At 39.8% G+C, this 26,713-nt stretch overlaps 1 protein-coding gene across 1 annotated transcript in view; it reads right to left on the bottom strand.

Annotated features, from left to right (window-relative positions):
* Positions 1-321: 321 nt before the first annotated feature.
* The window catches only part of LOC123664607 (photoreceptor-specific nuclear receptor-like), a 62,759-nt gene continuing 36,367 nt past the window's right edge, over positions 322-26,713 (bottom strand). Inside the window, 6 exon segments of the mRNA XM_045599124.1 lie at positions 322-974; positions 8,374-8,487; positions 15,995-16,127; positions 16,790-16,898; positions 17,728-17,818; positions 18,617-18,765. Of these exon segments, the coding sequence (XP_045455080.1) occupies positions 736-974; positions 8,374-8,487; positions 15,995-16,127; positions 16,790-16,898; positions 17,728-17,818; positions 18,617-18,765 (835 nt within the window). The 3' untranslated portion in view covers positions 322-735.

The raw sequence follows: 26,713 nt of genomic DNA, 5'->3' as shown, positions 1-26,713 counted from the left end.
ATATATCTTCAAAATAAGTAGTCCATTTTAAGCTTTATAAGTTCTTATTATTGATACTAATGGATTTCTGATGATTTCTCATAACATACTTGAGATAACCAATATAAAAATATCATAAAATTATTTTTCAAGTATCAAACTGAGTCAGAACTGAGTATAACCTAGACTTTTTAACCTTTTTATTTTTATTTTCTGCTTGTGTGCGTCATACTATTGTAAAACATAATATTTTTTTCTATGTTGAATATTAAAAAGTAAATAAGAAAGAAGGAAAGATCCTCTTTAATGACTTAAACTAGTTTCAAATTGATTCAAACGTTATTATATTATTGAAAAACTATTGTAATTTATTTATTGGAATATCAATAATTATAACTACATTTATGTACATTTAATGCTAATATCATTTATACAAAGGATAAGCGTTAAAGCATAAATTAAACTGTTTTACATGTCGACTCTTTAGATAATACATTTTTACATATTTCATTTACTTACTCGTATTTTGTTATACATATTAAATTTGTTGATATAATCTTGTTGCAAATGTATTTTACTAGGCCTTTAAATGTGATTTAAAACTTAGAATATTCTAGAATACAAATACAAATACTAATTAGTATATAGTAATACTATATTCTACACCTACTCCTATTCTATATTTACAATACTTCAAAAACAAACTTCAACTAAAAATTAAAGTTATAATACAAAAAAATGGTCCTTCAAGCCGGATCAGTTTTTGTACATATCAGCCAGAACCTTTTCCATGGGCGTTTGTCCTATTGTTTTGGAGAAAAACTCCCTTTCTAGTTGCTGGGGAGTGACTACCCGCAGAAGGGGAAGTAAGAGGAGTAACCTGCCGAACCTTGCTGGGGCGGCGCCGTGGGCTGTTCTCGCATGCGTCATTAACATTACCTGCGCTTGGTCTTGGAGGTTTTCTATCTGGAGGGGGTCTTTTAGACCTCGTGTTTCTGAAAAAAAAGCAATTATAAATTATCTAACTGTTTAGTATTTTTTACATACAATGCTTGAATCGACCATTGTTTGTTGCTTAATTATGAGTAATGTGTACTTAGCAAGAATATATTAAATATCTATTTATATTTCTCCATAATTTCGAATTGTTTATTATGCTAAAATTTAATTTATTTGTGATTTTCGTGCAAAATTATATACAAATTTTGGATTATGTTCGATTAAGATCACAAAAAAATTAATAATTTTATAAAACTTGTCTAAATTACAATAATAACAATAACAACGAACTAATTATTAGCGTCGTTTTGAAACAATCATTTAAAAATAATTTATTTCACTTTATATGAAATTTACAAATATAATAATGTATGTTAATAATTAACTTATCGTTATATCGAATCCATTATAATTTATCATTTTACAAATATAAATCAAATTTAATTTTATTTTCTTAACATCTAATTTTTACTTTGTTTTGTTTTTCTTCAACTCGTGCAAAGAAATATTATTTTAACAGCATAAAAAACAATATATATATATATATACGTATATTGTAATAATAACTTTGTTTCGTTGTAAATAAAAACTTGTTAATATTTTAGTAGAATAGATTAGGATTTGTTTACATAAGTTTATCAATGTTTTTGTAAGACAAACACAAAGGAAATAATACATAAGAATAACAAGGAAAAGATAATACAAATGATTATAACTCTATTGTGTAGCTTGTAAGTATGTTTCTTAATAATATAAAAATGCTGATGATTCTAATTTACTTGAGAACAAACATAATATCCTGTTACTTAATGATGAGACGTTATATAGTATTCAGTGAGTTCGATTCCCGTTTGTGATAGATAATTGAGTTTGGACAAAATCTGTTTCCACGTTGTCAGCACGTTAAGCTGTAGGTACCGGTTTTTATCATATGTGATAGCGATTGTTACTTATGGTAGGGAATATATCAGTGAAACCGTAGTAGATCAGCGTGGTGGATTAAGTTCTCTTCCTCTTACATGGATTTCTATACCGAGTAATGGAAAATTTAACTGAGGTAGGACACAGCAGGAAATTTCCTTTTCAAAATTTGAAGCAGCCCGACTGGGGCAATACCTCGACCTTACAGAAGATCACCGCTAAAGAATACTGTTTTATGTTCCTGTTGGTGAGTAAGGTGACCAAAAGCTCAAAATGGGGGAATTTACGATAGGGTCGGCAACAGGCTTGCGATGCTTCTGGTGTTGTAGACGTTTATAAGCTACGGTAATCGCTTATCATCAGGTAAACTATATGCTTGTTGGCTGACTTAGACGTATCGAATAGAAAAATGACTGTGCTTTAAACTACATAACTGCACAATAGGCCTGCGCTCTGCCCGAGATGTACGAAACGTATGAGAGAAAGAAAGAAAGAAAATGTGCTCGCATCTCTCTCGCTCCGTTCGCCTCGCCAGATCACACATTTCGTAACGCCCTCGTTACGCATTCACCAACTCCCTAAGTGGAGCGTGCGTGATTTGAGTGCAATGAACAGTGAGCGCGTGTAGTCACCGGACTTGAAGAGCACGATGGCCTTCATGCAGGCGAACTCCGCGGGGTCCACCAGCACGCTGCGGTAGCGCGCTCGCCGCGGGGTCCACATATATATGTATACAAGTAAGTGAGCGCGTGTAGTCACCGGACTTGAAGAGCACGATGGCCTTCATGCAGGCGAACTCCGCGGGGTCCACCAGCACGCTGCGGTAGCGCGCTCGCCGCGGGGTCCACATATATATGTATACAAGTAAGTGAGCGCGTGTAGTCACCGGACTTGAAGAGCACGATGGCCTTCATGCAGGCGAACTCCGCGGGGTCCACCAGCACGCTGCGGTAGCGCGCTCGCCGCGGGGTCCACATATATATGTATACAAGTAAGTGAGCGCGTGTAGTCACCGGACTTGAAGAGCACGATGGCCTTCATGCAGGCGAACTCCGCGGGGTCCACCAGCACGCTGCGGTAGCGCGCTCGCCGCGGGGTCCACATATATATGTATACAAGTAAGTGAGCGCGTGTAGTCACCGGACTTGAAGAGCACGATGGCCTTCATGCAGGCGAACTCCGCGGGGTCCACCAGCACGCTGCGGTAGCGCGCTCGCCGCGGGGTCCACATATATATGTATACAAGTAAGTGAGCGCGTGTAGTCACCGGACTTGAAGAGCACGATGGCCTTCATGCAGGCGAACTCCGCGGGGTCCACCAGCACGCTGCGGTAGCGCGCTCGCCGCGGGGTCCACATATATATGTATACAAGTAAGTGAGCGCGTGTAGTCACCGGACTTGAAGAGCACGATGGCCTTCATGCAGGCGAACTCCGCGGGGTCCACCAGCACGCTGCGGTAGCGCGCTCGCCGCGGGGTCCACATATATATGTATACAAGTAAGTGAGCGCGTGTAGTCACCGGACTTGAAGAGCACGATGGCCTTCATGCAGGCGAACTCCGCGGGGTCCACCAGCACGCTGCGGTAGCGCGCTCGCCGCGGGGTCCACATATATATGTATACAAGTAAGTGAGCGCGTGTAGTCACCGGACTTGAAGAGCACGATGGCCTTCATGCAGGCGAACTCCGCGGGGTCCACCAGCACGCTGCGGTAGCGCGCTCGCCGCGGGGTCCACATATATATGTATACAAGTAAGTGAGCGCGTGTAGTCACCGGACTTGAAGAGCACGATGGCCTTCATGCAGGCGAACTCCGCGGGGTCCACCAGCACGCTGCGGTAGCGCGCTCGCCGCGGGGTCCACATATATATGTATACAAGTAAGTGAGCGCGTGTAGTCACCGGACTTGAAGAGCACGATGGCCTTCATGCAGGCGAACTCCGCGGGGTCCACCAGCACGCTGCGGTAGCGCGCTCGCCGCGGGGTCCACATATATATGTATACAAGTAAGTGAGCGCGTGTAGTCACCGGACTTGAAGAGCACGATGGCCTTCATGCAGGCGAACTCCGCGGGGTCCACCAGCACGCTGCGGTAGCGCGCTCGCCGCGGGGTCCACATATATATGTATACAAGTAAGTGAGCGCGTGTAGTCACCGGACTTGAAGAGCACGATGGCCTTCATGCAGGCGAACTCCGCGGGGTCCACCAGCACGCTGCGGTAGCGCGCTCGCCGCGGGGTCCACATATATATGTATACAAGTAAGTGAGCGCGTGTAGTCACCGGACTTGAAGAGCACGATGGCCTTCATGCAGGCGAACTCCGCGGGGTCCACCAGCACGCTGCGGTAGCGCGCTCGCCGCGGGGTCCACATATATATGTATACAAGTAAGTGAGCGCGTGTAGTCACCGGACTTGAAGAGCACGATGGCCTTCATGCAGGCGAACTCCGCGGGGTCCACCAGCACGCTGCGGTAGCGCGCTCGCCGCGGGGTCCACATATATATGTATACAAGTAAGTGAGCGCGTGTAGTCACCGGACTTGAAGAGCACGATGGCCTTCATGCAGGCGAACTCCGCGGGGTCCACCAGCACGCTGCGGTAGCGCGCTCGCCGCGGGGTCCACATATATATGTATACAAGTAAGTGAGCGCGTGTAGTCACCGGACTTGAAGAGCACGATGGCCTTCATGCAGGCGAACTCCGCGGGGTCCACCAGCACGCTGCGGTAGCGCGCTCGCCGCGGGGTCCACATATATATGTATACAAGTAAGTGAGCGCGTGTAGTCACCGGACTTGAAGAGCACGATGGCCTTCATGCAGGCGAACTCCGCGGGGTCCACCAGCACGCTGCGGTAGCGCGCTCGCCGCGGGGTCCACATATATATGTATACAAGTAAGTGAGCGCGTGTAGTCACCGGACTTGAAGAGCACGATGGCCTTCATGCAGGCGAACTCCGCGGGGTCCACCAGCACGCTGCGGTAGCGCGCTCGCCGCGGGGTCCACATATATATGTATACAAGTAAGTGAGCGCGTGTAGTCACCGGACTTGAAGAGCACGATGGCCTTCATGCAGGCGAACTCCGCGGGGTCCACCAGCACGCTGCGGTAGCGCGCTCGCCGCGGGGTCCACATATATATGTATACAAGTAAGTGAGCGCGTGTAGTCACCGGACTTGAAGAGCACGATGGCCTTCATGCAGGCGAACTCCGCGGGGTCCACCAGCACGCTGCGGTAGCGCGCTCGCCGCGGGGTCCACATATATATGTATACAAGTAAGTGAGCGCGTGTAGTCACCGGACTTGAAGAGCACGATGGCCTTCATGCAGGCGAACTCCGCGGGGTCCACCAGCACGCTGCGGTAGCGCGCTCGCCGCGGGGTCCACATATATATGTATACAAGTAAGTGAGCGCGTGTAGTCACCGGACTTGAAGAGCACGATGGCCTTCATGCAGGCGAACTCCGCGGGGTCCACCAGCACGCTGCGGTAGCGCGCTCGCCGCGGGGTCCACATATATATGTATACAAGTAAGTGAGCGCGTGTAGTCACCGGACTTGAAGAGCACGATGGCCTTCATGCAGGCGAACTCCGCGGGGTCCACCAGCACGCTGCGGTAGCGCGCTCGCCGCGGGGTCCACATATATATGTATACAAGTAAGTGAGCGCGTGTAGTCACCGGACTTGAAGAGCACGATGGCCTTCATGCAGGCGAACTCCGCGGGGTCCACCAGCACGCTGCGGTAGCGCGCTCGCCGCGGGGTCCACATATATATGTATACAAGTAAGTGAGCGCGTGTAGTCACCGGACTTGAAGAGCACGATGGCCTTCATGCAGGCGAACTCCGCGGGGTCCACCAGCACGCTGCGGTAGCGCGCTCGCCGCGGGGTCCACATATATATGTATACAAGTAAGTGAGCGCGTGTAGTCACCGGACTTGAAGAGCACGATGGCCTTCATGCAGGCGAACTCCGCGGGGTCCACCAGCACGCTGCGGTAGCGCGCTCGCCGCGGGGTCCACATATATATGTATACAAGTAAGTGAGCGCGTGTAGTCACCGGACTTGAAGAGCACGATGGCCTTCATGCAGGCGAACTCCGCGGGGTCCACCAGCACGCTGCGGTAGCGCGCTCGCCGCGGGGTCCACATATATATGTATACAAGTAAGTGAGCGCGTGTAGTCACCGGACTTGAAGAGCACGATGGCCTTCATGCAGGCGAACTCCGCGGGGTCCACCAGCACGCTGCGGTAGCGCGCTCGCCGCGGGGTCCACATATATATGTATACAAGTAAGTGAGCGCGTGTAGTCACCGGACTTGAAGAGCACGATGGCCTTCATGCAGGCGAACTCCGCGGGGTCCACCAGCACGCTGCGGTAGCGCGCTCGCCGCGGGGTCCACATATATATGTATACAAGTAAGTGAGCGCGTGTAGTCACCGGACTTGAAGAGCACGATGGCCTTCATGCAGGCGAACTCCGCGGGGTCCACCAGCACGCTGCGGTAGCGCGCTCGCCGCGGGGTCCACATATATATGTATACAAGTAAGTGAGCGCGTGTAGTCACCGGACTTGAAGAGCACGATGGCCTTCATGCAGGCGAACTCCGCGGGGTCCACCAGCACGCTGCGGTAGCGCGCTCGCCGCGGGGTCCACATATATATGTATACAAGTAAGTGAGCGCGTGTAGTCACCGGACTTGAAGAGCACGATGGCCTTCATGCAGGCGAACTCCGCGGGGTCCACCAGCACGCTGCGGTAGCGCGCTCGCCGCGGGGTCCACATATATATGTATACAAGTAAGTGAGCGCGTGTAGTCACCGGACTTGAAGAGCACGATGGCCTTCATGCAGGCGAACTCCGCGGGGTCCACCAGCACGCTGCGGTAGCGCGCTCGCCGCGGGGTCCACATATATATGTATACAAGTAAGTGAGCGCGTGTAGTCACCGGACTTGAAGAGCACGATGGCCTTCATGCAGGCGAACTCCGCGGGGTCCACCAGCACGCTGCGGTAGCGCGCTCGCCGCGGGGTCCACATATATATGTATACAAGTAAGTGAGCGCGTGTAGTCACCGGACTTGAAGAGCACGATGGCCTTCATGCAGGCGAACTCCGCGGGGTCCACCAGCACGCTGCGGTAGCGCGCTCGCCGCGGGGTCCACATATATATGTATACAAGTAAGTGAGCGCGTGTAGTCACCGGACTTGAAGAGCACGATGGCCTTCATGCAGGCGAACTCCGCGGGGTCCACCAGCACGCTGCGGTAGCGCGCTCGCCGCGGGGTCCACATATATATGTATACAAGTAAGTGAGCGCGTGTAGTCACCGGACTTGAAGAGCACGATGGCCTTCATGCAGGCGAACTCCGCGGGGTCCACCAGCACGCTGCGGTAGCGCGCTCGCCGCGGGGTCCACATATATATGTATACAAGTAAGTGAGCGCGTGTAGTCACCGGACTTGAAGAGCACGATGGCCTTCATGCAGGCGAACTCCGCGGGGTCCACCAGCACGCTGCGGTAGCGCGCTCGCCGCGGGGTCCACATATATATGTATACAAGTAAGTGAGCGCGTGTAGTCACCGGACTTGAAGAGCACGATGGCCTTCATGCAGGCGAACTCCGCGGGGTCCACCAGCACGCTGCGGTAGCGCGCTCGCCGCGGGGTCCACATATATATGTATACAAGTAAGTGAGCGCGTGTAGTCACCGGACTTGAAGAGCACGATGGCCTTCATGCAGGCGAACTCCGCGGGGTCCACCAGCACGCTGCGGTAGCGCGCTCGCCGCGGGGTCCACATATATATGTATACAAGTAAGTGAGCGCGTGTAGTCACCGGACTTGAAGAGCACGATGGCCTTCATGCAGGCGAACTCCGCGGGGTCCACCAGCACGCTGCGGTAGCGCGCTCGCCGCGGGGTCCACATATATATGTATACAAGTAAGTGAGCGCGTGTAGTCACCGGACTTGAAGAGCACGATGGCCTTCATGCAGGCGAACTCCGCGGGGTCCACCAGCACGCTGCGGTAGCGCGCTCGCCGCGGGGTCCACATATATATGTATACAAGTAAGTGAGCGCGTGTAGTCACCGGACTTGAAGAGCACGATGGCCTTCATGCAGGCGAACTCCGCGGGGTCCACCAGCACGCTGCGGTAGCGCGCTCGCCGCGGGGTCCACATATATATGTATACAAGTAAGTGAGCGCGTGTAGTCACCGGACTTGAAGAGCACGATGGCCTTCATGCAGGCGAACTCCGCGGGGTCCACCAGCACGCTGCGGTAGCGCGCTCGCCGCGGGGTCCACATATATATGTATACAAGTAAGTGAGCGCGTGTAGTCACCGGACTTGAAGAGCACGATGGCCTTCATGCAGGCGAACTCCGCGGGGTCCACCAGCACGCTGCGGTAGCGCGCTCGCCGCGGGGTCCACATATATATGTATACAAGTAAGTGAGCGCGTGTAGTCACCGGACTTGAAGAGCACGATGGCCTTCATGCAGGCGAACTCCGCGGGGTCCACCAGCACGCTGCGGTAGCGCGCCACCACGGCGCGCAGGCGGCCGCGCTCCGGCGCGCTCGCCGCTGGGCCACATATAAACAACTTGATATAATGGCACTGTCTATTTGTTACATAAATATAATATATATAACCGCTAATATAAATAACCGCTTTACTAAATGCAAATGGATATATACACGGCACATATACCGAAATGATATTTTTTACAATTTTTGTCTGTCCGTCTGTTTGCTCCGGCTTATTCGGCTCCGGACCGATTTTGACGGGAATTTCACTGTCAGATAACTGATGTAGTAAGGAGTGACCTAGGCTACTTTTGTTTTAGAAATTTATTTATAACTCGAATAACTCTGCAAACTGAACAATAACTTTTTGTTAAATTCCACGCGAACGAAGTCGCGGGCACAACTAATATATAATAATACGCTAAGGTTATGTTTGATTTTTAAAAAAAACTCACAATTACTCTACATAAATTATATATCATTTTATAGATAACTGTTTGCTCTACCGCATCCCTACAAATAAATTTATTTTTGCTTTTGTTTTTGTAAATTAATTAATTATCAAAATTATATTTATGACCCCTTTTTTTAAAACATCGTCAACATGATTGACGGTCGGTAAATATTTTACTTACTTAGTGCGAATTATTCGCACGGGTATTGCTGGTAATATTTAATAACCTAACATTATATTAGAAATAAGAACTTCCATTTCATTCGAATACATAAGTAGGGGAGAGTGGGGTAATCACGGACGCGGGGTAATCGCGGAAACGTTTGTTACACGGGTTCCGAATAAACAGTTTTTTTAAAAAAAGATTTTTAGAAATTACAGAATTTATTTATTTGGTTTGAACAATATTTCTTTTAAAATAATAAAATAAAATACACGGGAACTGGTATGGAAAAAGATGGGTGACCGATATAAGGGATCCGAGCAGACTGACTGCGAGGTCCCGTCCCTACTGCTTCTTTGGAGACAAAATGCTGATGCAGTACCTAAGGCTTGCACCACAGCGCAAAGGGGTGCATGTGCTAGCTATAACAGTTCGTTTGGCTATGTTAGAAAAGGGTAGAAGATATTTCGAGTGATGAAATCGAGAATCTATCCTCAACGTAGTGCGGAACAAAGAGTGGCGAAGCAACAACGCACTCGGTGTACAAGGTATGTTACTTTTTTGTTTTTTCGACAATTTCATATAATTTTCGATTAAAATTGAATAGATGTAAAATATTTTAGGTGTGACATAAAAATTCGGTATCGTTTGTATAAATTAACGTCTAAACATTTTTGAATATCATATCAAAAATTGACCGCTCCAGCGGGATTCGAACCCGCGTCTTCGACATACCGTGTCGACGCTCTAGCCAATTAAGCTATGGAACGATATACTCGCTAGAGCGAAACTTTTGATATGATGATTTTTACTTTCGGTTTAAGCGAACCGTGGCGCCGTCTATAGTGAGTTCTTTACAGAGACTCGTAACTATTCAAAGTTTCATATTACAATGAAAATCTTTGACAGGAGACGACACCATGCTATTTTTAATATGTACGATTTTTATTTTTGTGTTACCCACAATTAGGAATTCTAAACATTTTTGAATATCATATCAAAAATTGACCGCTCCAGCGGGATTCGAACCCGCGTCTTCGACATACCGTGTCGACGCTCTAGCCAATTAAGCTATGGAACGATATACTCGCCAGAGCGAAACTTTTGATATGATGATTTTTACTTTCGGTTTAAGCGAACCGTGGCGCCGTCTATAGTGAGTTCTTTACAGAGACTCGTAACTATTCAAAGTTTCATATTACAATGAAAATCTTTGACAGGAGACGACACCATGCTATTTTTAATATGTACGATTTTTATTTTTGTGTTACCCACAATTAGGAATTCTAAACATTTTTGAATATCATATCAAAAATTGACCGCTCCAGCGGGATTCGAACCCGCGTCTTCGACATACCGTGTCGACGCTCTAGCCAATTAAGCTATGGAACGATATACTCGCTAGAGCGAAACTTTTGATATGATGATTTTTACTTTCGGTTTAAGCGAACCGTGGCGCCGTCTATAGTGAGTTCTTTACAGAGACTCGTAACTATTCAAAGTTTCATATTACAATGAAAATCTTTGACAGGAGACGACACCATGCTATTTTTAATATGTACGATTTTTATTTTTGTGTTACCCACAATTAGGAATTCTAAACATTTTTGAATATCATATCAAAAATTGACCGCTCCAGCGGGATTCGAACCCGCGTCTTCGACATACCGTGTCGACGCTCTAGCCAATTAAGCTATGGAACGATATACTCGCTAGAGCGAAACTTTTGATATGATGATTTTTACTTTCGGTTTAAGCGAACCGTGGCGCCGTCTATAGTGAGTTCTTTACAGAGACTCGTAACTATTCAAAGTTTCATATTACAATGAAAATCTTTGACAGGAGACGTGTTTGTTGTAAATGTTTAGAATTCCTAATTGTGGGTAACACAAAAATAAAAATCGTACATATTAAAAATAGCATGGTGTCGTCTCCTGTCAAAGATTTTCATTGTAATATGAAACTTTGAATAGTTACGAGTCTCTGTAAAGAACTCACTATAGACGGCGCCACGGTTCGCTTAAACCGAAAGTAAAAATCATCATATCAAAAGTTTCGCTCTAGCGAGTATATCGTTCCATAGCTTAATTGGCTAGAGCGTCGACACGGTATGTCGAAGACGCGGGTTCGAATCCCGCTGGAGCGGTCAATTTTTGATATGATATTCAAAAATGTTTAGAATTCCTAATTGTGGGTAACACAAAAATAAAAATCGTACATATTAAAAATAGCATGGTGTCGTCTCCTGTCAAAGATTTTCATTGTAATATGAAACTTTGAATAGTTACGAGTCTCTGTAAAGAACTCACTATAGACGGCGCCACGGTTCGCTTAAACCGAAAGTAAAAATCATCATATCAAAAGTTTCGCTCTAGCGAGTATATCGTTCCATAGCTTAATTGGCTAGAGCGTCGACACGGTATGTCGAAGACGCGGGTTCGAATCCCGCTGGAGCGGTCAATTTTTGATATGATATTCAAAAATGTTTAGAATTCCTAATTGTGGGTAACACAAAAATAAAAATCGTACATATTAAAAATAGCATGGTGTCGTCTCCTGTCAAAGATTTTCATTGTAATATGAAACTTTGAATAGTTACGAGTCTCTGTAAAGAACTCACTATAGACGGCGCCACGGTTCGCTTAAACCGAAAGTAAAAATCATCATATCAAAAGTTTCGCTCTAGCGAGTATATCGTTCCATAGCTTAATTGGCTAGAGCGTCGACACGGTATGTCGAAGACGCGGGTTCGAATCCCGCTGGAGCGGTCAATTTTTGATATGATATTCAAAAATGTTTAGAATTCCTAATTGTGGGTAACACAAAAATAAAAAATCGTACATATTAATTAACGTCTAATTCAAGAATGTTTTTAAGGACTTGCCACGTGATAAAAAATATATAGTTTTGTGTTACTGTGTCTGTTGGGTGATGACGGACGATTTTAGTGGGGTAATCCTGAACGTTCGTAATTATCCCTAAACAATTGAATTATTGTATTTTATTTTATAATTTATGTCCAGCATGTTTATGTCCATTTGTGGAAGTTTGTTTGTATGTTTCTTTGCTTTTAGTCCCGTACCTTTACTAACTTATTTATACCTACTATGTAAATGTTTCAGGTGCCACAAAATTACTAGTATCATAACTAAAAAATTAAAAATCTTTCAAGAGAAAACATTCAGCTATAGAAACCAGTAGTCATATGAAAAAAATTTTAGGAGAAAAAGAAGAAAGAAGTAAAAATAAGGAGCACATCAAAGGTAGCGAAAGCTGCTAGTTTCACTAAAGGTTCCAAGAAAGATGTGAAGCGTTTGTCAAGCATTTGCAGATTCTAATATTAAGATGAAGATTTAATGAAAGGCCGTGCCGCGCAAAAAAAAAAGCCAAAGAAGTAGATGTGAAAGAAACTGAGTATTTTTGCTTAGTTTGTGATGAAAAAAATGAAGATCCTCCACATGAAGATTGGATAAAATGCTGAAAATGTAATTTATGGGTCCATGAAAAGTGTACGAGTGGTGAAAGTACATCAAAAGGTTTTACATTTGATGATAAGATTATGTCCGTAATTACCCCCCGTACTGTGGGGTAATCCCGAACCCCATAGTTTTGTTTTCATATTAAAATTTTATTTTATATTGAAAATTTATGTATGTTGCTTATTAGAACTTAAGGTTGATTAGTTAAAGTAAACGTTAATTAATAAATGACATTCGTGACTCAATCTGGTTTTGTTCAATTCCAGTTTTCCCTTAAGTGTTCGTAATTACCCCACTCTCCCCTATATACTTATTGTTTGTATTGCTTAATTATCGTAAACACCCATTGTGTTGAATTGCTTGTGAACAGAGATATTTTTTTATTCAAGGTGACGTTAATTCGCTCAAAATACGAAAAAAAAAAAATAATGCAGTAGACTGGAGTGATATAACTATGTCAATAATTATACAAGTAATTTTAATCTGATTTTAAATATTTTTTTAAATATCTTATAACATTCACACGGTCGTCTGTTCCTATGGTAAGCAACTTAATGCTTGTGTTATATAGGTAACAGCCGGCTGATATAACTATTTTTTTTTATATATATACACATAGAAATAATACATATATAAATCTATATAAATAAAAATAAATGTTGCTAAGCGCATAACTCGAGAATGGCTCGACCAATTCGGCTAATTTGTTTTTTTGTGGAAGGTAATACTAAACAAAATTAAGAAAATTTTTACTATTAACTTTTGACAGAAAACGAAGTCTGTCCGGGTAGCTAATATATAAATACAAATATCAGCCACCCACACACACATATCACACCCAGACTCAGGCGGGAATTAACTAAATATAATAAAACACACTAATAACATATAATTTTATAACACAATTTATACGATACACAAGTTTGTCACGAGATTTAAGTATTTACTCTGTTTGAAAATTTTAGAAATTTAAATCAATCAGGTCAAATTATTTAATTGAAGCAGTCGTTTATCTGTAGTCAAATTTTATTGATTTTTCAGATCAAAATCAAAATCAAAAATATCTTTATTAAAAACAGCTTTCAAAATTATAGTCGAAACGAGCGATTCGTCATTTTAAAAATTAAAATTTTAACTATATTTAAAAAGCCAATCTACCACCGGTTCGGAATACAGAACAGAACCGGCGAGAAACTCCGCAGTTTTTTTTTTAAATCACTGAAAACTCTTTAGCTTCAACTAACTTATATCTCCCTATCAACTTGCGTTCGCCTCGCCCCATCACACTTTTCGTAACCACCGTTTACTCCCCAAATCAAGCGCGCGTAAAGAAGTTTTATTTATTTATTTATTATTATTCTTGCATACATATAATCAAAAACTTTTACGAAGTAAAAAAAAAAAGAAAAAAAAAACCACAGAACAGAAATAAAATTAAACAAAAAGTAGTTACAATGACAGCATGCAAAGGCGGTCTTATTGCTTTAAGCAATCTCTTCCAGACAATCCCAGGTAAAAGGAGTTTTACTTCAAGAAGCAAGAAAGAAAAATGGCTAGAAATAGTAGGTATATAGTACATGTGGTTAAATGTCTATGTCGCTTGTACACAAAGTACATTTACTGACGTTATATTTGTAATTCATCTCACGCGAGGATTGAGGAAAAACATCGTCAAATAATATTTAATTATTTATACATCGCAAGGATTTCTGAGATATGTTTACTCATTTACTGTGACCACTTCGAGTGGGTTTCGAATTTGCGTTTGCGGATATTGACGGATGTAAATACATGTATATATTTTAGTTCCAAATTCATAGAACACATTTTCCTCTTTTACAGTGACGATTTTTCAATTTTTCAAATTACGTCAATGCTTAAAACTGCTGTAAAGTTATTTTTATTATTCTATATTATTATATAATAGCAGCCCGCCCGGCTTCGCACAGGTATTTAAAAAAAATAAAAATATTTTTTCACTCCCTATTATTTTTAAATACAATATAGTTTATGTCACCCGCGGACAGTGTAGCTTCCCAACAGTGAAAGAATTTTTCAAATCGGTTCAGTCGTTTCGGAGCCTATTCAATGCAAACAAACAGACAAATCTTTCCTCTTTATAATATTAGTATCGATTTATTGACAAAGTTTAATCTGTAGTAAGAAAATTCAAAATAATAAAAAAAACGGTCAGCAAAAACCTTTTTTTTAACTGGCAATTACAAAAATAAATGTTAATTTTAAAAATGAAATTGCTTTTATATTAGTTATTCTTAAGATTTTTTTTTTTTGTTTTTTAATTGTTATAATAATTTCTTAAAATTTTGAATAACTAACGAAACCAAAGCCGACTAATTTACAACCTTAAGATATAAGCTAATCATTGAATTCGAGTTAGAAAGGCATGAGACATGTATTTGTGTTGTGACGACGCGTTGGCGCAGCGAACTTAACTGCTACCCTGACAGTCGCGGGTTCGATTCCCGCTCACGACAGACATTTTTATAGTCCATATAGATGTTTGTCGTGGTCTGGGCGTTGTATTGTGTGTGTTTCCGGACCCCCAACACAGGAGAAAATTCTACTGGAGGCCGTTGAGTGTGAAGCGTTTATTATCGTGTTCCTTCGTCATATTATTTTAATTAGACGAGTAATAAGGCTATTTCGATTTGGTTTCAATTTTAATTAATCTGTATTGAGGTTGGGCTCGGCGTGAAATATCTTGCTTAAATCAGACCGAATAGACAAGTACGCCAACCTTACAAAATATCACAGTCATTCTTGTATTGAGTGACCGAGTAAGTGACCAGAGCTCCTGATCCGGGGAGATTGGGGATAGGACCGGCAACGCGTTTGGGATACTGGGTCAATACTCTCCTCAGGAGTTCTGGTCACCTTACTCACGACGGAACCACAACACTGCTTTTAAGCAGTATTATTTAGCTGTGATCTTCTGTAAGGTCGAGGTACGTCCCCAGTCGAGCCACTCCTGAGATTAAATAGGATATATCCAGCTATTTCCTACATTCATGAAATTTCTACTACAAAGTTAGTATTCGCTAACATATATTTATCAACTTCCATAATATATAAAAGCGAAGATTCGAGTATTTTTAAGATGTATCAAATTATGATTTTTCAATTGATTTTATTGAATTGTTTTAATTAATTGATAAATTTAATGTTACATAGTGAATTTGATTTTAATTTTATTAATGTAAATGTACTAATTTGTATTATTATTATTGAATGATTGTTTTTATGAATTTTATGAATTTTTCAAGTGTGATTATATATTGATTATTTTATATTTATCAATTATTTTATATGTTTTAATTATTTTGTTTTTATTGAATTGTTTAAATTGTTTGTTAAATTTAATGTTATTTGTTGTGATCAACTTAACTAACGCATTGGTTACTGTAATGTTAGTTCTAAGTTTTTTTATGCATAAATAAATAAATGAACACTATGGTAGGTGGGAACCTTGGTCGGGCTGGTCGGCGCCGAAGAGCGCGGCGCAGGCGGCGTCCAGCGGCGCGCACCACTGGATGGCGTTCAGCAGGAACAGCTCCGACCACGCCTCCTCCAGCAGGATCACCTGCGGCACGGCACGCGTGAGCTGGCACTCTCTACCTACTCACTGAGGTTACTCAATTCGACCATATATATATATTTTTTAACGTATTTTCGGGGATAACTCCGTCGTTTATCGTTTAGGTATCCGATTTTCATAATTCTTTTTTTTTTGTTGGAAAGGAGATATGCCTAGTTTAGTACCGTGATAAGGAAACCAGGATCTGATGATGGGATCCCAGAGAAATCGAGGGAAACTCTCGAAAATCCGCAATAACTTTTTACTGGGTGTACCGATTTTGACTGTTTTTTTCGTCGATCTACGTTGTATTACTCGTCGATGAAATTGAAGTCGGTTTTTTTTCGTTTGTGAGTAAACACAACTATATGAAATTTCGTGTGCATATCGAGTAGGTCTGAGAATCGGCAAACATTAATTTTTCATACCCCTAAATGATTAGGATGACCCATAATAAATACATTTTTTGACATTTTCTTTGTTTTTACTTTATTATGATTTAACATAAAAAAATACATACAACCCAAAAAATTTACCTTTCTACCACCAACCCCTATTTTTTATTAGCGTTTAACGGCAAGACAACGTTTGCCGGGTCAGCTAGTAGTTTTATAGAGAAGGGGTGCGAATTGCATAATTTACAAAGACTATTTTTATAAATTTTGTACTTGGTCTCTGAACGCCAAGCTCGCGAACGAAGGCAGGTTCTTCGCCCACTTGACAGCCATAAACAGGAGCCGGGCCGCCGTCTCCGCTGCACTCTCTACGCCTAGTGGGCTGTAATAAAACAACATATAAAAACACATTATAAATAGGAATAATACGTTTGTAATGAATAATCTTAAGCTACTGGAACAATTTTATCATCATCATCATTGCAGCCTATTGCAGTCCACTGTTGGACATAGGCCTCCACAAGCTCACGCCAAAAATGCGTGAAGTCATGTGTGTTGCCCATAGTCACCACGCTATGCAGGCGGTTGGTGACCGCAAGGCTGGCTTTGTCGCACCGAAGACGCTGCTGCCCGTCTTCGGCCTATGTGTTTCAAAGCCAGCGGTTAGATGGTTATCCCGCCATCGGTCGACTTCTTAAGTTCCAATGTGATAGTGGAACCTTGTTATCCCTTAGTCGCCTCTTACGACACCCACGGGAAGCGAGGGGGTGGCTATATTCTTTGGTGCCGTAGCCACACAGCAGAAACAATTTTAATTATAACCATATCATCAATAGAGGAATAGACCCAAAAGTATTGTTAGCTAATGCCCAGTTCCTATATACAGAAAACACATTCACATTCTTTTTTATCTGTATTCAGCGGCGATTATCGCAACACTAACACCCACACACATTAATCCTCAGCGCTGATGAGCTATGCACTGCGTTGTTAGCGTGACTCGTTTTTTTTTTTCAGAAAAGAATATCATTTCCTGCTTTCGTATTTCTTAATGTTCAACTCCTATTGGTTGTAGCGTGATGTTATACAGCATATAAGCTTCTTCGGTATATGGATCAAACACAAAAATATTTTTTTAGCTCGAACCAGTAGTTCCTGAGATTAGCGCATTTAAACAAACAAACTCTTCAACAACAAAACAAAATTCTTACCCATAAGGTATACAGTTCTGAGGGTATCCAGAAGCGGCTGGCGGCGAGTACGACGTGGAGTCTTCCTCGTTAGTTACATCAATGCTGTCGTCTGAAATGTGATAGAATATGAATCAAACATAATATTTTTAAATTAATATTTGTTAGAATTTGTTACAATGTAGAATTTTGTGTCAAAATGAAATTAAAAATTTGAAAGTTATTTACTTGTATATATGATTTAACATGATATTTATGACCGTTGTTTATACAGACTGCCTTAAATAGTAAAATGTTTGTTATTGAAGTGAAACTCCTTTACGCACGCTTCACTTGGGGAGTAAGCTGGTGAATGCGTGACGAGAGCGTTGCGAAAAGTATGATCAGGCGAGATGAACGGAGCAAGAAAGATGTAGGTGGCACACATTTTCTTTCTCTTGCTCCTATAGCCAGTTACGTTTCGTATATCTAACACACAGTGCAGGCCTATTGAGCAGAAGTTTTACTTCAGTCGTGTGGTCTAAGGCACACTCGTTTTTTTTATTGTTGTTGTATATTAAGACAAAGTAAAATTTAAAAAAAAACAAGGTTTTTTTTCACATGGAATCTATCTACAATATATATCTACAACAATAGAACTACCCATTCGAAGGAACACAGTTAGGAGTCGATGACCCTACTAAGAGTACTGACAAAAAAAATGTCACACCCAGACACAACGCCGAAGCTCTTAATTCTGGAGCAAAAAGCAGTATCACTGCGAGTTGCACCAATGACCAGTCCATAGCTAATATAATTTGTTATTTGTTTTGTAAGTTTGTATGTTATATGTCTCATAGTTTATAGGACAGTGTCTGTAGGCAGTGTATGATCGGCGTATGACAAAATAAAAAATTTCAAAGTATCTTACCGTCGCTGTCAGTGTGAGCATGTTCGTGGTCGTGCGAGGAGTCCGGTTGGGGCGGCTGTGTTGGTTGGGGCGGCGGTAGCGGCGCGTAGTGCGGGGACAGCAGCGGGTAGCGCGCCGGGGACAGAGCCATCGCGAGAGATACTGGCGGTCTGGTGGGTTTTAGTTAATTGTACGATCAACGATTATTATTCAGCTTGTAACATCCCATTGTTGGGCACATGACTCTTTCTCCATGTAGGAGAAGGCGGTGACGTAGCGTAGGGGGTTTAAATTACAACAGCGGACGGCGTAAAAGTACAAAATGAAGAGAAGGAGAAGATGAAGCGAGATGAAGTCGAGTGCCGTCGAAGAGCAGTAGCAATTCTACGTTCTCACTTGTAGTAATCATTAATAACTTTAATACAATCTTTACCAGAATTTTGGTCAAAATGGCCAATATTTTTTTCATTCTAACTGCTATTATATAATCTTCATATTAAGAGCTATGCGATTCTTGAGTTGTACGGGCTTACTAAACTGGTATTTACAAGCAAATTGACTAAGAAATAATAATATACTGTTTCGTAATCTTTTTCTTAAAAATAACTATTTGTTATCAATAAATAAATCAGTTTGTTAAGCTCGTTAGCGAATGATCTAATAAATCTAATAGTGAATAACGTCGAATTACAAGAAGTAGTCCTAGCAGTGGCGGATTTACCAGTACGATGAGTAGGTTAGGGCAAAGGGTGGTAAATTTTTCCAAATTTTTGTCTTAGAGAAAAAAAATTATGTACATCCAGGAAGTTCGACAAAAATTTAACGAAAATGTGTATGTATCAGTATTATGCAGTGTACTTAACACTCAAAATGTCTGAAGACAAAACATTACAACACGCTCTTTACAAATATAAAATATACTCTTCAGATGATGAATTTTAAAAACAATACAATAGCATTTCAATATTACAATTTAAATTCAATAATTTTTACTGATTTTGGAGTTGAGAGAGAGTGAAATAATTGTGTTTGCTCGTAAACGAAAAAAAAACCGACTTCAATTACATCCACGAGTAATACAACGTAGATCGACGATAAAATAGTCAAGTAACTACGCGTTATCAAAGATTACTCAAAAAGTAGTTATCAGATCTCAATAAAATTTATATGTGAACACATGACAAACATCAGCTTTTGATTAAATTAAAAATTATTAAAATCGGTACACCCAATAAAAAGTTATTGCGGATTTTCAAGAGTTTTCCTCGATTTCTCTGGGATCCCATCATCAGATCCTGGTCTTCTTATCATAGTACTAAACTAAGGATATCTTCTTTCTAACAAAAATAGAATTATCAAAATCGGTACACCCAGTAAAAAGTTATTGCGGATTTTCAAGAGTTTGCCTCGATTTCTCTGAGATTCCATCATCAGATCTTGGTTTTCTTATCATGGTACTAAACTAGGGATATCTCCTTTCCAACGAAAAAAGAATTATCAAAATCGGTACATCCAGTAGAAAGTTATGCGGTATAATACAACGTAGGTCGACGAAAAAAGCGTCAAGTAAAAACGCATTATTAGATATAACTCGAAAAGTAGTTGTTAGATCTCAAATATATTTAAATGGGACCGATTGACACACCACACCTTTCGATTAAAAAAAAATTTGTCGAAATTGGTCCACGCGGTGAAAAGTTCTGATGTAACAGACATAAAAAAAACAGTCGAATTGAGAACCTCCTCCTTTTTTGGAAGTCGGTTAAGAGGTATAATTTAACAATCATAATTTGTTACGTAGCAAATTAATTTAATCAAGTACAAGTAATCAGAGTTTTCAGGCCAATCCGGTAGATTTCCTGTCAATGGGTAATGCTTGCGACTAACTAAGATATGGATGTTTCTAGAGTATGACTAATTTTTGATAAGATATTAATTTCACCGACCCACAATAAAAGTACTCTGTTATACATTGCCCTTATCTACTAGATAAATTTATATTATAAAATAAATAAACCTTAAAGCATCGTAAAAGCAAGGTTCGCGTATATAACCATGTACCTACTTACATTTTAATTTCTTTAAAAAAAATTATTTTAGTCCGACAAGTCTAAACAAAATTTAACCCTTTTCTTCCATGTAGTAACAAAAATCTTAAAAGCTACTAATTATTAAATAACTCTACTAGTCAAAATTTAGAAGCTTAGCTTGATCAGTCAGTTAGTATTTATTATAAAAGTATAAATGTGTTAGGTAATTTAGTTTTGCAATTACTTATAACGAGTAACGATCATATCGATTATAGTAACTTATAAAAACATAAATTATTTATGTGTTATCAATGAACGATCGTTGCCTTGTTCGGTATTGACGTAAGGGATTTCCCAATCAAACACTGTGATGCAACCTCATTAGTCAATAATTAGGGTTGAGTATGAAAAAAAAAAATTTGTGATAATTATCGGCTTATTCTATATTAATTTAAAAATCATAAAAAAGCAAATAGTTTTTTAAACTTTTTAGAGTATTATAGTTTTACATTTTTAATAAAATAAATTTTTCTTATTATATGTATTTTTTTGGAAGCATCTGTGTTGTAAATTATTTGACAATGACATCGACCAGATTATACGCAACATCACAGTAAGAATTATAGGTACAAATATCTGTCTAATTACATATTAAAGACTACATCCCCAAACAAGAAATAAGCTAGTTTTCAAAACTAAATCTCTATAGCCTTTAAAAATATATATTTAAGATCATGACATACGATCCGCCCGATCGCAAGTGAATACCGTAGCTTATGTACTTCAACAATACCAGAAGCACTGCCAGCGCATTGTCAACCCTATCCCCAACGTTTCCCAGGAGCTCTGGCTACCTTACCACGGGAACACAATATAACTTAAGATCAGGGTTATTTTATTTTAAACAATTATGTCGACAAACAAGCGTACGGCTCACTTGATTGTAAGCTATTACCGTAGCTTAGCTCTGCAATACCAGAAGCATCGCAAGCGCGTATTTTTTAATACGCCGTTCATTCATTTTATTTTAGGGTGTTTGCCTACCCTATACTTTTTTCGTTCAACAATTATTTAATAAAAAATATAGAAGAGGAAATATTACGTTGTAATTAATGGAAATGATCATGGGATTATCCATTTACGTAAATAGTTACAAGAACATATAACTACATACAATTGATCGTACATGTCCAATTCTGAAACTATAATGAAATGAACTATATCAACCTCTTCTCCATTTAAAATAATGTTTTATTGCTTAATCCACTACGCTGGTTTACTGCGGGTAAGCAGAAATTTTTTCTTTATCATAAGTTAAGTTCGGCAAATGTAGTGTTGAACGCCGTTCAGCCAGAGGGATGGACGACTCAAGGAGTAACTGGTGATGGCTGATGGGAAAAGCGGGAGATCGGGGCTTGTGCAGAACCATGGGGGAGGCTTACGTCCAGCAATGGACTGTAAAAGGCTGATGGATGATTAGGTAAAGCTTGCGATCAGGTGTCTGTGATAGCAGCTGTGACCGATAGTGATATGCTCATCTATTTGCGGTAAGGAGACCTCAAGAATATACGGTAATGAATATATGTAGAAATGCAAATCTATATGTAATACAAATCGGCTGTTAACCTTAATGCAACCACACCAGAATGTTTAATGAGAAACTATAATGAAAAAACTATTCAATAGCGAAAAGTGCCTAGATACTCCTGAAAGCGATTTTGTTAAATAAAGCAGGAAAAATACCTTAAGATATTTGTTTAATTAATTCACTTAAACGGATAAATCCAACTCACCAAACTTAAAATAATTGTGTTTGCTCGCAAACGAAAAAAAACCGACTTGAATTACATCGACAAGTAATACAACGTAGATCGACGAAAAAATAGTCAAGCAACTACGCGTTATCTAGGATTACTCAAAAAGTAATTATCAGATCTCAATAAAATTTGTATGTGACCACATGATAAACATCAGCTTTCGATTAAATTAAAAATTATCAAAATCGGTACACCCAGTAAAAAGCTATTGCGAATTTTCGAGAGTTTCCCTCGATTTATCTGGGATTCCATCATCAGATCCTGGTTTCCTTATCATGGTCCCAAACTAGAAATATCCCCTTTCTAACAAAAAAAAGAATTATCAAAATCGGTACATCCAGTTGAAAGTTATGCGGTATAATACAACGTAGGTCGACGAAAAAAGCGTCAAGTAAAAACGCATTATTAGATATAACTCGAAAAGTAGTTGTTAGATCTCAAATGAATTTAAATGGGACCAATTGGCACACACCACCTTTCGATTAAAACAAAATTTGTCGAAATCGGTCTACCCGGTCAAAAGTTCTGATGTAACATACATAAAAAAAAAATACAGTCGAATTGAGAACCTCCTCCTTTTTTGGAAGTCGGTTAAAAAGTACGTATGTTATTATCCCTTTCAAATGTGTCGCTAAATGAGAACAAATTGTGGTAACCCATGTCAATTACTAAACGATTTGCGTAAATTGATTTCTAACATTTTTATACAAAATACAGTTTTGAGTCTTCAAACTCGGGCTGGAAGTTGTCAGTCATACTTTTGGCTGCTTTCTACGGTTTCAAATTTACTTAGAAATTACCTTTTGTAAAGAGTTAGTATCGATCCATATGGAAACAGTTTTTTTTTTATTAAACTTTTTAAAAACACTTAAATAGCAGTACCTATTTATAAATCAAAAATAAATCAACTAAGAGAAAAAAGTAATAAGACACGTATAACTTATAATTAAATTATTTAAGATAGTTGAAATTGTGTCTAGGGAATGGGTTTTTACCCTGGACGGAAGTTTATACGTTATGAAGATTCCCAAATATTCCGTTCAAAACTGGGACTTCCCGCTCTTATGTCGATAAACTTGTGTTACTTTTACTAATAAACATTATCTCAAACAATATTGTGTACTCAAAATAGTTTTGAGGATCACAATATCGTCTTACCATCACTATTTACAACCTAGAATATTTTAGTATTTCAGACATTTAATGACGTTTTATTAACCTCAATCAAATACCAGACTTGCCATTCCTTTTCAAGTGTTCTATAATAACACCTATTAATGATAAAATTAATCACTGTTCTTCATATATATACAGATATTTAATTTATTACAATATATATATATATATATATTTGAAAAAGTTAGGCCCTATGCATCAGGTCACCAGACTCCTTTCTATACACTTCATAACGACTCATACGAAAACAATACAATTTCCCAAATAAAATGATAATTTAGTAGATGGTATTCTGTTGTTTACTTTACCATTCACCTCGAACCATGGCCCCTAGACCCCATAAAACTCCCATAGTCGACGCGGCAAAGCTCTACAAATATTACATTAGCATAACGAATGCTCATACATGATTTAGTGGAAACGCAAATGTGCACTCCCCTCGATTGGTAAGATTTGACTGCCAAATGTTTATGATATTATACTAACATTATCTTAAATTGAATATGAAATGATGAGGCTAAATTTTTTTATTACTTTATTAACTGTCGTACTTTTTACTAGATGTAGATTTGGTTTATATTTGTGCTCATCATGGAAATTATCTAAAAATCAAATACTTAAAACTACTTAATCTTTTACTCGGGAATGTTATTTTTAGTTTGTACTTTTTTCTTTTCTTTCTTCTAAATGGTTATTTCGCAATGACGGTATACGAGTATATGTATAGACGTATACGTACGTATACCTATTATATATTTATGTATGTATGAAATTTTTCACACTGCCTTAATTTTTCATGATCAGACTTGGGACAAGTTGAAGGTGACGGCTGAGGAGGGACTCTTTTATGTCTCTCACTGGTTAAGGTTCAACCTACTGTCTTTAAATACTACCAAAACCAAGTTTGTTCCATTTTCGATTCGGAAAAACACATTGCCCAACACTAGTTTCGCCCTGAAAGTCCACTCATGCGTAACCCCTATCTCAGAAGACTGCCAGTGCGATAATATTGGTAGCTGTGATCATATAAAATATCTTGGAGTAATAATTGACCAACACCTTGTCTGGAACCGTCATATTCGAATGATCGCTGATAGAATGAGGAAGTTGATATGGGTTTTCAGAAAATTGAAACAGGTAGCAGATGATAGGATCTTAACAACGACCTATAAAGCTTTGGCCCAATCTATTCTTAGTTACTGCATTCCAGTCTGGGGTGGAGCAGCCAAAACCCACTTGCTGACTTTGGAAAGAGGACAACGTGCCCTTCTTAAAGCTACCTTTAACAAACCCTCCCGGTACCCGACTTTTGATCTGTATAATTCTTACAATTTTCTAACTATTCGTCAATTGTACATTTTAAGGGCAATTCAAAAACTGCATCAACAATTATACTATAAAAAAATATCTGTCAATAAACGTAGAAATACTATTGCTTGCCAAGTACCTTCACGAAATACTAAATTTAAACAAAACCAATTCGCATGTCAGTCTGCATTACTTTATAATAGGATAAATAACAAATTAAATATCTACCCACTAACTAAAATTAAAGCTACTCTCGCGTTAACTAAACTTCTTTTATCGTTAAATTACAATGAAACTGAAATGTTATTAGAAAGGCAAAATTTTTAATGCATAATAGTTTAAATTTTATCATGGAATATAGTATGATATTTACTTTTAATTCCCATTTTGATCCACTCTTTAGTTTAACCGTCCCATACCTAATCAAACTCCGGGGTTTATTTTATATATATTTCACTAGTTTATTCAATCACTTACACACTTATACACACACACACATACTCACGCACACACACACACACACACACACACACACGCACACGTACACACACATAAAAATTATCATTTTTTATCATGTCATTTTTTCTTTAATTATTATTTGTCTGATATTGATTAATATTGTAAGCCTTGGTGGATGAGCGGGGTACCCAGTAATACGGGACACCACCCAGTACAGGGGCCCTTGCGACTTGTTTGTTAAAACTTATTATTATCAATAAACTATTTTGAATTTTTTTGAATTTTGAATTTGGTCAGTTTTTTTTCCTTGGAGTAGCAGTGCTAAAAACTTTTTAAATGAGATAACTCCTCGCCTTATTGTCTCCACTGGTGACAAGAGGGCTGGTGCAGTTTTTGCCCAGAGAATCGGCATAGCGATTCAACGGGGAAATGCTGCCAGCATTCTTGGCACAATTCCACGCGGATATGATTTATACCAAAACTATCTGTAAATATTTAGTTCTTAAGTTGTGAATTGTAAATATTTGTAATGTTTTTAAATACAAATTAAGATATGTAATTTATAAAAAAAATTGTCCTAATTTCTTGTATTATTTAAACGACGGTTGCGCTGGCTGTGGCGGGTTCAATCCCCGCAAATGACAAACATTTGTATTGGCCATACAGACGTTTGCCGTGGTCTGGGTTTTTGTGCAGTCCTTGTGGGTCTCCCCACTGTGCCTCAGAGAGCACATTAAGTCGCCGGTTCCGGTTGTTATCACGTACACCTGATAGCAATCGTTACTCATAGTATGGAATATATCCGCAAACCCGCATTGGAGCAGCGTGGTGGATTAAGCTCTGATCCTTCTCCTACATGGGAACGAGGCCCAGCAATGGGATATTTACAAGCTGAAGCGTATGTACGTAATTTGTGTTTGTAATAATGGAGTAGAAGATTTGGTTGTTTTTCGTGTATGTTATTTTTCATTTTTTACTTATTATTATCTATTATTATACTTTTTGATGGTTAAATAAAACAACAAATTCCCGCCATTTAAATATTTATAAAACAACCTATCGTACTAATAAAATATCTGATGTTGTCAGAAAAATGTTTCATAAATAATTTCTTCTTCTCTCCTTCTCAGATCTACTCAGGTTATGTATATGGTTTACCATTTACTATTACTATGTTATTACAATCTACAAAAAAGATATTTTAATTTACAAGTTCTTTCAAGCACATCAATGTATTAACCGCGTTGACCTTAAATCGCCCTTAATATTGAGCATAAGCATCTTGAATAAACAACAGAAAAAAGGAGTTCGATATTAAGGCATTTACA

This window comes from Melitaea cinxia, chromosome 22 (genome assembly GCF_905220565.1).
Source record: "Melitaea cinxia chromosome 22, ilMelCinx1.1, whole genome shotgun sequence".
Taxonomy (NCBI): domain Eukaryota; kingdom Metazoa; phylum Arthropoda; class Insecta; order Lepidoptera; family Nymphalidae; genus Melitaea; species Melitaea cinxia.
The sequence above is the reverse complement of the archived record's forward strand: the minus strand, read 5'-3'. Positions and strand labels throughout refer to the sequence as shown.